At 40.3% G+C, this 11,772-nt stretch overlaps 1 protein-coding gene across 1 annotated transcript; it reads left to right on the top strand.

Moving 5' to 3' along the window:
- Positions 1-576: 576 nt before the first annotated feature.
- LOC148214083 (vomeronasal type-2 receptor 26-like) lies at positions 577-10,981 on the top strand. Its single transcript, XM_088128637.1, has 7 exons — positions 577-788; positions 1,917-2,211; positions 6,190-6,694; positions 6,830-7,035; positions 7,643-7,870; positions 8,173-8,299; positions 10,077-10,981. Exons 1-7 carry the CDS (start codon positions 577-579, stop codon positions 10,979-10,981), a joined length of 2,478 nt encoding a protein of 825 aa, XP_087984763.1.
- The last annotated feature ends 791 nt before the right edge of the window (positions 10,982-11,772 follow it).

Here is an 11,772-nt window from a genome sequence, read left to right as displayed (position 1 = left end):
CAAAAGTTTTGAGTTGCTTCCTTGAGATCCTAGAGGAAAGGCAAGCTGTAATTCTGGATCATGGCTCTGACAAACTCTTTCACAAGAGAAAATTGGACCCAGTGTCTTCCAACTAGCTCTGGAACTGTATCAAAGTGTTCTCCAAACATGTTTTTCTTTCCTGTTCCCTTGTGCATGAAATCACAGGAGTAAGTTGGGGAAATTATATTTCTTCTATATAATTATCAAAATCACATTGATTTATTGATTGCCTCAAGTCAAATCTCCAGGGAATTTTTCAAAGTTCACTGTTGAGTTGACATAAACATCACTTTCAAGAGCAATAGAGGTGACCTGTTTCATCAGAACTTCGAAGCTGAGGGACTTAAAAGCCTTCAGTGTCTCTGAGAGGTTGCAATGGACGCAGGTCAGGGCCCAAAGCCTGGGCCTTTTCAGCTCAATTTCTGATGGGGCTCCACCTTCCATCTGTGGAAGGAAAGCCACGAAAGCAGTTGTGATATCATAAGAGCACTTTGCCTCCTTCCACAACCGCTCTAATTCTTTGAGAGCCTCCTGATTCTTCAAGGCAGGCGAGAAATGGTTCTGCTTTTTCTCCTGATGCTCCTGTTGCCTCTGAGAGGCTGCGGGAAGCTGAAGGCGAAATGTCCCTTAACTTTAGAAAGGGATGCGAGATACCCATTGAATTATTTTAAGCCTGGGGACTACCTCATTACCGGAATTGCTTCTGGAACAATCGTTACATTTCGACCCTTCACTTTCAATAAGCCTCCGACTGACCGAGTTTCCTGGTAAGAGAACGTCTCCCCATCTGGCTACTGCTGTTTCCAAAAGTTTTAGGTGTCCCCAAATAAGGAAAAACTATCCCTTTTGATCAATCTCAGTTATACGGGCCAATGGTGACAGAGATTCAGGCTCAATTGATACTAAGATACCCTGCTGCCCCAATGTCCACCATATCTTCTTCCTGCAGCTTCTAAACCTCCATAATGCAAGATGGCCCAGGGGTTGCTCCCTCAGCTCCTGATGGCTCCTGCCATGTCTCCAACTGCAGATTCCTCCTCCTTGATACTCGCAGCATCGCCAGACCACCCCATACAGAAACTACCCCAGCAATGCCCAACAACCTCTTCCTGTTCCACTTCTTAATGTTCTTGCCGTTTCTTGATGTTGACACCTGTAAGTCAGGTGTGCCTCCATTCAGGGATTTTCATCAGGTATGAAGATTTTCAGTGTCTGCATGACACTGAGATTGATTTCGGCATACAGAAGAAGAAAAAAACCCTTTAACCTTGAGATCTTTGCCTCATCTCAGGTGTACCAGCGCAAGTCATCCTGCCCCAGCAGATAAAGCAATGGTGAAATTCTGCACTCTGTGAGATGCCCTGTTCTTCTGAGAGATGCTAAACCATACTAGGAACATATACAGATGTGTATGTCTAGTATCTTAGAAGTACAGAAGGAAGATAAAACATAAATACCAAGGAATATAAACCAGGAATAGGTGGGCATGCTTGCAAATGAGCTTTACAATGCTTTCCTTGCCTGAAAATATAATAAAACTCTTAAGAATTGGCTTGTAATAAAACCAAAAACATCCTGAAGACAGTGATATAAAAAAAGGCACAGAACCTCTAGGTTAAGGGGAGTATAAAGGGGAGGTAAAATAATTTAGATATTCCAGAATATAATACAGTGGTTAGCACAGACTTCAAATCAGCTGTCCCAGCACACCAACTATTAGGTGGCTCTACATGTATATCAGTTTTAGCATCTTGCAGAAATTAAAGGTTTCTGATTTCTAAAGGAACAAAGACAATAAAGGAAGCAAAAGCTGAATGAATGCCTTTCCTTCGATGCAAAATAGTATCAAGTGATTTATTATATGTGTATGTATATACATGTGTCTCTAATTGCAGGATTTCCACCACAAAGTATTGGAAAATCCTGTCCTTCTTGTTTGCTGTCCATGAGATCAACCAGGATCCCCGGCTTTTACCCAACCTCACCCTGGGCTACAACATTCATGACAATTATTTTGATGCACACATAACATCTGAAGTTCTGGTAGATTTGCTCTCTCCTGGGCAGGCAAATGTCCCAAACTACAATTGTGGAGGAAGACAGAATAACCTCTTAGCTATCCTTGAAGGGGCTGAATCTGACATATCCATCCAGATTTCCACCATGTTGGGTAACTACAAAATCCCCCAGGTGAGAGAGTCTCTTCTTTAATTCTACTTCAAAGACTTACAAGGGGAACAATCAAATTAGCTGGCACTTCTCCATCCACAATGGGAGGAAGGAGACTTACTCTATTGAACAGATCAAGACTTCATGATTGAATAACAGAAATCTAGCATTCTAGTCCAAAGGATGTCCTGTGACTCCCGTGTTATGCTAATCTGCAGAGCAAGGGAGGGGCTGACAGGTACAGAGAAATGGGAGGCTGGCCGAAGAAGGTTCCTCTCACTTGAAAAATCAAGTCTGCTTTTCTTTTTGGCTCTGTTTCTTGATCACACTGAAGACTGGGGAGGGAAAGGAAAAATTGCTTCCATGAATGAGCACAGGAGACTTGCTAGATTAGAGCTTTCTAATTTTTACATCTTTAAATAAAATGTCCTTGTGAAGCTGACACATGTTATTAATCATCAATTGAAAGAATTATTTCCATCAATATGAAGTTTGACCCTCAGGATCTAGCTATAAAGAGGTATCAACTGATTGATACAGCATGACTGAAATTTCAAGAAGGAAGACATAGGCGGAGATACCATGTATGAGAGGATGAGCTGTCCAGCCAAAGGATCTTTGCTGCACCAGTAATTATCATTTTTCCTCATTAGAATTTTTCTAAGATAATTTTATTAAGAATTTTAATTGGAATAGGAAAAACTAAAACGGTTGCCAGAACTTTGGAAAAAAAAACTTATTTGAATCTTGATCAAATTAACCAACTTTATATCTCTTCCTTTTATTTCTAACAGTCAGTCTTTAATTCAGTCAAAGATTGTTATAGGATTTGATTTCTCTTCACTTCTTCAGTCCATCAGAGAGATTTCTTGAAGGTTTTAAGAAGCCTCTTTTTTTAGCTCCAATAAGAAAACATTTTCCAGGTCATTCTCTTGGTTTATCATTTGCATTTAATCCCTTTTAATTTTTGAAACTTCAGCCAGTTTCCTTTGTATATCCTGCAAAGCATTCTTTTCCAAATCCTTGTCTTGGCCTATCATTTGTAGTTCCACTTTTGGTACTTTCTCTGATTTGTTCCACATCTGTCATTCCTTCATTAACATCTTTTAGACATAGTGATCCGAAGAAGTCAACATCGTTACTGACAGTGTTGATATTGTAGTTACTAATTTCTGGCTCCATTCTTCAAAGATCTCCTTTAATATTTCTGATGTACAATGTTTTGTGCCATTTTAAAAGTTCCAGTATTAAATGACATCAAGAACAAGCTTTTTTGCAAAGTTCTGGCAACCCTTTATGCTAAAGGTTAGGGTTAGGGTTTTTGCTGACACCAGAATTGAAAAGTTGATCTTTTATGGATTTGCTTATGGATAAGAGATGGGATATGGGATGAAGTTTGACCTTCAGGATCTAGCTATAAAGAGGTATCAACTGATTGATATGGCATGACTGAAATCTCAAGGAGGAAGACATAGGAGGATATACCATGTATTGTCCAGCCAAAGGATCTTCGCTACACCAATAATAATGATTTTTCTCATTAGAATTTGTTCTTTAATATAATTTTATTACAAATTTTAATTGCAATAGTAAGAGCTAACACAAACTAAACTTTAAAAAAGAGAATAGAATGGAAAAAAGAAGAAAAAATGTAGGAAAGAAGAAAAAGAAAGGAAAGAATATAGTTATAAAACAAAAGAAATATATAAAGAAGTGACCTCCAACCTTTATCACAACAAGTATAAACAAATATAATAAGTCTTCATCCCCTGTAAGGTTAAACAAATATCTCTTCATCCCATATCCCATCTCTTATCCATAAGCAAATCCATAAAAGATCAACTTTTCAATTCTGGTATCAGCAAAAACCCTAACCCTAACCTTTATCATAAAGGGTTGCCAGAACTTTGCAACAAATGTTTTATTTTAACCTTGATCAAATAAACCAACTTTATATTCCTTCCTTTTACTTCTAACACTCTTCATCTTTAATTCAATCAAAGATTGTCATAGAATTTAATTTATCTTCAATTTTTCTATATCCCATTGCACAGATTTCTTCAAGGCTTTAACAAGCCTTCTTTTGTAGCTCCAATAAGAAAAGATTTTCCAGGTCATTCTCTTGGTTTATCATTTGTATTTCCCTTTTAATTTTTGAAACTTCAGCCAGTTTCTTTTGTATATCCAGCAAAGCATCTTTTTCCAAATCATTTTCTTGGCCTACCATTTGTAGTTGCACTTTCGGTACTTTCTCTGTCTTGTCAGATAAAATTTGTTCCACATCTGTCATTCCTTCATTAACATTTTTAAATAAAGTCTATCCATAGAAGCAGAAATCATTACTGACAGTGTTGATACTATAGTTACTCATTTCTGGCTCCATATTTCAAAGATCTCCTTTAATATTTCCAATGTACATTTTGTGTCATTTTGTAAGTCCCAGTATTAACTGACATCAAGAACAGTTTTGAAATTTTTTCCTTATGTTCAAATCTTCCATCCCCTCTTGTGTCTAGTTTATAAAATCATCACTTACCTTTGTTATGCCTTACAATAGCCAGGATAGCCAAAATAAGTGTGTTTCCCACAAGTGGCTGTTTATTTTTTTATAATTAATCCCAAAGTCTTATAGTAAAAGTCAACATTCCAAATTTATCTGGACCTTAATCTATTTATAACTTTCTTAGATCAAAATCTTATTTAACTTTTTGCTGTTTAGTTCAAATTCTTTAAGTTCTTAAGCGTATAATTAATTTTTCTTTCATTCAGAGTTGAAGGTAAACTCACCCGATGAAGACTTTTCAAACCTGTTATTTCTAAGGTCTCTAATAGCTTTAAGATGCATAATAGACAATTTCTGAAAGTCATTAGAAAGTGAGGTTGTGATTGCGAGCAAGTTGGCTGATCCCATCGTCTCCCAGTGCTCAGACTCGTGGAAAATCATTGTCTTGTGGTCTCCTCATGAGGAGCAGCCAGCCAGAGCACATATGGGTGATCTCTCATCCTCTTCTTATCCAGAAAGGTTCCAAGGAGCTGTTTCCTCAGCCATTCCTTGCTCTTTGTCGCAGTTGTTAGCTTTTGCAGAGCCATCTTCAATTTGCCATATCTCCCCCAGAAGTCCATTTTTCTCCTTAGAATTTGTAATGTTGGGATTACTACTCTGATCTTGTGGGAATATTGGTCTGAAATCTGGACTCTCACTAATGAGCATTAATGTTTATCAATCCAGTGTTTCTTTATAGTCCAAAATAAAGGTACTGTTTAATACATTAAATACAATAATCTGAAGGAAATCACTGATGATATGATGGAAATGCAAATAAAGATCCTGTCAATTCCAAAGAAATGCTGGACACAGAGGGAGATGAGAGGGCGATATGACATACATCATAAGGTATCTTTTGATCTCTGGTGATCATATCTCAGTAATGGAGGATCTGTCAGGCCCAGCCCAAGAACAATGATGAAACAGTCCAGTCGAGTACAATTCCTTTATTTGCTTATATCTTACAGACAGAATCTTGCCAAACTAAATCTATACTACAGCAACTAGTGGATATATCCTGTGAGATTCCAAAGAGTGGCTATCCTGAATCTCCTACTCTTCTCATGCTCCCCCTGCAGACTGTATTGTCTTTTGCCTCCTTTCCCCTGCTGGAATGCTGGCCTTCCGTCTTGATAGCTTTGATCTTCCACATCACTCTCCTCCTTGTAGATACTATACATTCCATCACAGGATCCAGCAAAGTTTGGTATAAGGAAACATCCTAGGATCTCCAACAATCATGTTGCTAAAAGGCCTAGGTAATTGGCAGGATATTTTAGGAGTCAAGTGGCTTGAAAACATTGGTAATTCAAGTGAATAGGGCAACCTATGCTAAAAAGAAGAAATGAGAAGCTCTGAAAGGACATTCAGGCCAATAGGGATCTGGAAGCAGAACAGTAGTAAATATTGTCCTGAAACTGAACCAATCACCAAGTTCTTCTTCTCTTTGCCAGGTCAGTTATTCTTTTGTTTCCCACGTTCTGGGTGATAAAACACAGTTCCCCTTTTTCTACATCATGGTCCCCAAAGAAGGCATCCAGTACTTGGGGATCCTGAAATTGCTCCTGCATTTCCAATGGACATCAGTAGGTCTCTTTGCTCCAGACACTGACAACGGGGAGCGTTTCATAGGAACATTGGTGCCAGTGCTTTTCAGGAATGGGATTTGTGTTGTTTTCTCAGAAATGATCTCAGGGATGAATACAGGATATGTGGACATGAAATTTGCCTCACCAGAGAAGTGGAAAGAAGTCAATGTGTTTGTTTATTTTTCAGAAGCTGGTTTCTTCATAGATGGAATGACATTAATAGAGATGCTAATTGAAAACTTGATATTGTACATAAAATCATCTGTTGTGGAATCTACAGCACCCACAGGGAAGATCTATGTCACAACAGCTTTGTGGGACCTGACAATTGATTTGACATTTGGCTTGAAATCACATAAACACATAGATGGTATTTTTTCTTTCCTTATCCAGAAAAGGAAAATAATAAAATATGATGATTTGCTTCCCTTTTTTACTTCTCTGTATAATTTTTTACACAAAGAATTTCATTGCTCATACTTCAAGGCTTTCTCCTCTGTGAAAGGCTGGACAAGATGCACCGAGAAAGAGGCGGTGGGGTCCCTTCCCCAAGAAGAGGTTGAAAGAACCGTGTCCCTAGACAGCTCCCACATCTACCACACTGTCTGGGCCCTGGCACGGGCCTTAGACGCAGCTTATTCTTCCCGATCCAAGAGGAGAAGGAAAGATGGTGGAGGGAGACCAGAATTTCAAATTCTGCAGCCGTGGCAGGTATCCCCTTTTCTATTGCATGGATTCCCACTGAAGGTGTACAATGCAAAGGCAATTCCAGAATCTTGAGAAACTCAGAAAATGTCATCTCTAATGGGGAGGGGCTTTATTTATTGATAAATAAATGAGTGGAGATGGTCCCCTTCGCACAAGAAACGCAGTCATAGCAGCAAACTGGCCGTCCTCTCTGAACTACCTTGAGGAATCCAGGATGGCATCTTTCCTCTCAAGACAGTTTAGAGTATTCCAGATCATCAGAAGATTAGTCACACTTCAATCTGGGAGAAAATGTGTTCAGAAGTGTGGGGTGGCTGAAAGAACAAGTTCCTTCTGCCCCAGACCTCTCCAACATATGTCAGGTGGGGGATTAGCATCTACTCCCCGAAGAGAGATACAGGATTATCGAAACTTGCTGGGAGAAGGACATGGATCCCATTTCTAAGACCTGAGACCACTGATTTTGTAATATAGGAAACTCTAATTCAAAAGATATAATTCTTATCATCTATAAACACGGTTAATAAAGCAACATATTTTGGGGTTTGTGGGACTGCTGAAGAGATGCTGATTGTCCATCTTTATTAAATGCAGATCTCTGTCGTTCTAGCTTCACCCTTTCTTGCAAGACTCTCAGTTTTACAACATTTCCATAGATGGAATATATTTGGACAAGAATGGTGAACTAGCAGCTGATTTGGACATTGTGAATTGGGTGATGTTTCCTAATAATTCTGTTATCAGTGTGAAATTTGGGAGTATAGCAAGGCAGGCTTCCTCGGAACCCCAATTCAACATTGACCAGGAGGCCGTGGTGTGGCCCAAGTGGTTCAACCAGGTGGGGAAGAGAAGTCATTCTATGTCACTCCCTTTCCTACAATATAATAATGTTAAGACTCTCTCTGAAGTTTTCTAGATCTTCTGATCTCTTCTCAGTTTTGCTGTCCAGATGGCCATTTGAGTTGCTATACAGTGCAATGTATTCCATGGATGAGTCAGTTTTCAACACATGAATTAAGAAAATAAATATATTTCTGGAAGTATATTTATTTGGTGGCATTACATCTTTACCACCAACCAGCTACAGTACTCTTCCTAGTTTTGGCAAATGAGCACATTTTTTCTTGATTTTCTGCTTAGACCCTACCTCTATCCAGATGTGTGGAAAGATGCCATCCTGGATTCCTCAAGGTGGTTCAGAGAGGACGGCCAGTTTGCTGCTATGACTGCATTTCTTGTGCGAAGGGGTCCATCTCCACTCAGGAAGGTGAGTGCTTTCAGAAAGAAAACAGGCTGTTGCAGAAGATGCCAAACAAAGGTATTTTATGCATTCACAATTTATTTCAATTTATTTCAAGAAATGATGTGGGAAGATGGTTTGGGGCTTTATGTGACATCACAGCGTATTAGCAATCTATGGGCAACTGTTGCCCCTTTAGTGCTACACAACTCTTGTTTCAGACTGATATTGGGGCTCTGCAACTGGCTCCAAAGAGAAGCTTCAGAGGACCACTGGAGTGCATAGGAGTATGAATGTAGCTTGTGCCTCCATCTCATTCAAGTAGTCATGAACTCCTCCGGGCTGATGACTGCTGACACACAGACAGTCCCACAGACTCATGCAAGAGCAGCTTCTCCATCTCCTCGGCTAGCTTGGAAAAAAGGGGGCTTTCAATGCTGCCATGGTCTTCCAAAATAGTGCTCTAAAAATGGCATTGTCCAGATACGTTTAAGAGCACCTTCCCTGGCCTGCAAGAATTTTGTCTGTACATCTCAATGGTTGCAGTGCTCCACTACAGCTGAAAGCCATTGAAATGGAGTAAAGGTTATTTTCACTTTAGAGTTTCCTCAGGACATCTCTCCCAACAGCCCACACCCTAGTCTAGAGTAGATAAGTATATTTCCCCATGTAAATATAGAGTGCCCCTCTTTTAAATGCAAGTGTTGGTCATCTATTCTTGGGATAGGGCAACTATAAAACTTAGTTACATAGTTACTTCCCTCGTTCTGTGAGAATATGGTCAAGAAGTTTCTTTGGGCATTGGATTTCATTAATCTAGGCTTCATTCAACACAGCAACAGTTCCCCTTGGTTTCCTTCCAGAAAGCAAAATCAGAAGAGCCAAATCCTATGCATGTTTACATCAGCTCCCTCTAGGCAAAGAGAATATAGGGAAGCTACAGATCCTGATGCTTTAGGTGACCCTAAGCTTAACGTGTTTTTCAGAGTCTGATTTAGTCTTTCACAAAAGCCCTGTGTTTGTGAGCATATCACCCACAAACATAGAGATGATGTGAAAGATTAAATCAGGTTTTGAGACATTTTCACCCCAGATAGCCCCATAGGTGAAAAATGCTCAAGCAAAATAGGGTGGAAGTTTGGGCCACAGCAGTGAAAGTCTCTTAGGGATCCCCATAAGTTATCCGGGGGGAGCTTCCCTACATCTGTTTGAAAACTCGGTGGAACCAGAACCTTTTCTATTTTGTGTCCAATATTTAGACCTTCCCAAATGGTACAGTGAATCTCTCTCTCTCTGCCTTGGCAGAGAATGGCATATCCCTTCATGCCCCTCCCAGCTAAGTGGTTCTGATGGGGTCTGGATCCTCACTGGAGGAATTGAGGAATGGATAACTTCAGGCCAAACTGAGAACCGAGGGATGGGTAACACTCCAGTATTCATTCTGACCCTTTAAACAACCTTGGATATAACTCAGATGATCATTAATTGTTAATAAAATGGTGTAGAAGGGTATTTTCAAAGATGGATCAGGAGAGAACAGTTACTGGGCTAATTCAAATTTAGATGAACACATTCTTCTCTTTTTCACTCCCACCTTATATGTGATTCGAACATTGTTTGAACGATATATACATCTTTTTTTAGCAGCCTCATTATTTTATCTAGCGCAGCACTTCCTATGGTCAAACAAAGGCTTCTCCAGGGTGTGTAGCAGAGGGCCTCCTGATCTTATTGTTTGACTTCCTGTTAGTATAACTAAAAGATTGCTAGGGATGAATGCGGGAGATGTTATCCTTCTTTGCAGATGCAGTCCATTGCACCAGATGTTTGGAAGATCAGCATCCAAATGAACACCAAGATCATTGTCTTCCAAAGGATATAACCTTCTTGTCCTATCAAGAATATTTGGGAATCATCCTGGCTTTCTTTGCTCTATTTCTGTCAGCAATCACAGCCTTTGTGTCAGGAATTTTCATGAAATACCACAAAACTCCAATAGTCAAAGCCAACAACCGGGATCTCTCCTACATTCTCCTCACTTCACTCCTCCTGTCATTTCTCACCACCTTCCTCTTCATTGGCCAGCCAAGGAAGGCCACCTGTTTTCTACGACAAGCAGCCTTCAGCATTGTTTTCTCAGTGGCTGTCTCCTCCCTCTTGGCCAAAACCATCACTGTGGTGCTGGCCTTCTTGGCCACAAAGCCAGGGAACAGGGCGAGGAGGTGGCTCGGGAAGACTTTGGCCAATGCCCTTGTTCTTGCTTGCTCTGCTGTCCAAGCTCTGATCTGCTGCATCTGGCTAGGGATCTTTCCTCCCTTCCCTGACACAGACAAGCACTCACACCCCGAAGAGATTGTCCTGCAGTGCAATGAAGGGCCTGTGGTCATGTTTTACTCTGCCCTCGGCTATATGGGCTTCCTGGCTCTTGTCTGCTTCACAGTGGCTTTCCTAGCCCGGAGGCTGCCGGGCTCCTTCAACGAAGCCAAGCTGATCACCTTCAGCATGCTGGTCTTCTGCAGCGTTTGGGTCTCCTTCGTGCCCACCTACCTGAGCACCAAGGGCAAATACATGGTGGCCGTGCAGGTCTTCTCCATCTTGGCCTCCAGTGCTGGGCTGTTGGGCTGCATCTTCTTCCCCAAGTGCTATATTATGTTGGTGAGGCCTGATCTGAACACAAAAGAGCAGCTAGCCACAAAAATCAAAGCATAGATCTCAGTGTGATTCTCTGGGCAACCCCAAAACAAATAATTGCCCTTTTGTCAATAACACAGTACTTCTATGCTCCAGTGTTTCACATCAATATAATTATGGATGCTTATAAGGAAATATGGAAACATTCATTAACATATTTATGTAGAACTTTACATGAATGTTTTGTAAACTGCCCAGCATAATTTCAACTAGATGGGTGGTGACAAATTTGACATATAAACAAATAAATAAATAAGTATATGGATCTGTCAATATAAGCACTGTATGTTTTTTTTTCTTTTTTGTTCTTTCTTTTCTTTGTGTTCTTATAACTGTGTACATTGTTTCTTTGTGGTCGCTTTTATAAAAATTCTATTAAAAAACCAAAGGAGACTAACTGAAATTGGGTATTTATTTCTTTGCCTTATGAGGGATAGGTGGTGACTTCTGCAACTGATCCTCACAAGAATCAGGATGGGCTGTGGTCCCAGAAGTAGGTGGCCCAAGACAAGAGGCTGAAAGGAGTCTCAGGTTACAGTTTCGGTTGGAAGATACTCACCAGCAACTCAGTTGGAGTCAGTGATGTCTGTAGGAGGAGTGGAAAAAGGAAAGACGGTGGATGCAGCGTGACACATGCATAGAAAAAGGGCAGGGCTAGCATTGTGACAGACTTTGCCACCTTGCCTTTTTTGACCTCCCTCTCAAGATGTGTCTGGTAGGAGTTTAAGCCAGGCACAGCTTCCTATGTCAATATTAGCACTTTGAATGGGGCCCAGAACCCTTCTGATACACAATATGCAAAGAGAGCT

This window comes from Python bivittatus, unplaced genomic scaffold (genome assembly GCF_059951505.1).
Source record: "Python bivittatus isolate LINGU-HERP-01145 unplaced genomic scaffold, Pbiv_v1 ctg000800_np1212, whole genome shotgun sequence".
NCBI classification, from domain to species: Eukaryota; Metazoa; Chordata; class Lepidosauria; order Squamata; family Pythonidae; genus Python; species Python bivittatus.
This window is presented reverse-complemented; position numbering and strand designations above follow the sequence as displayed.

Bases quoted from the DNA above. Each gene is read 5' to 3' on its own strand.
- LOC148214083 (XM_088128637.1), top strand. From the start codon at position 577: ATGGTTCTGCTTTTTCTCCTGATGCTCCTGTTGCCTCTGAGAGGCTGC. The intron at 789-1,916 runs GTAAGAGAACGT...CTCTAATTGCAG, and splicing joins CCGACTGACCGAGTTTCCTG to GATTTCCACCACAAAGTATT. The intron at 2,212-6,189 runs GTGAGAGAGTCT...TCTCTTTGCCAG, and splicing joins GTAACTACAAAATCCCCCAG to GTCAGTTATTCTTTTGTTTC.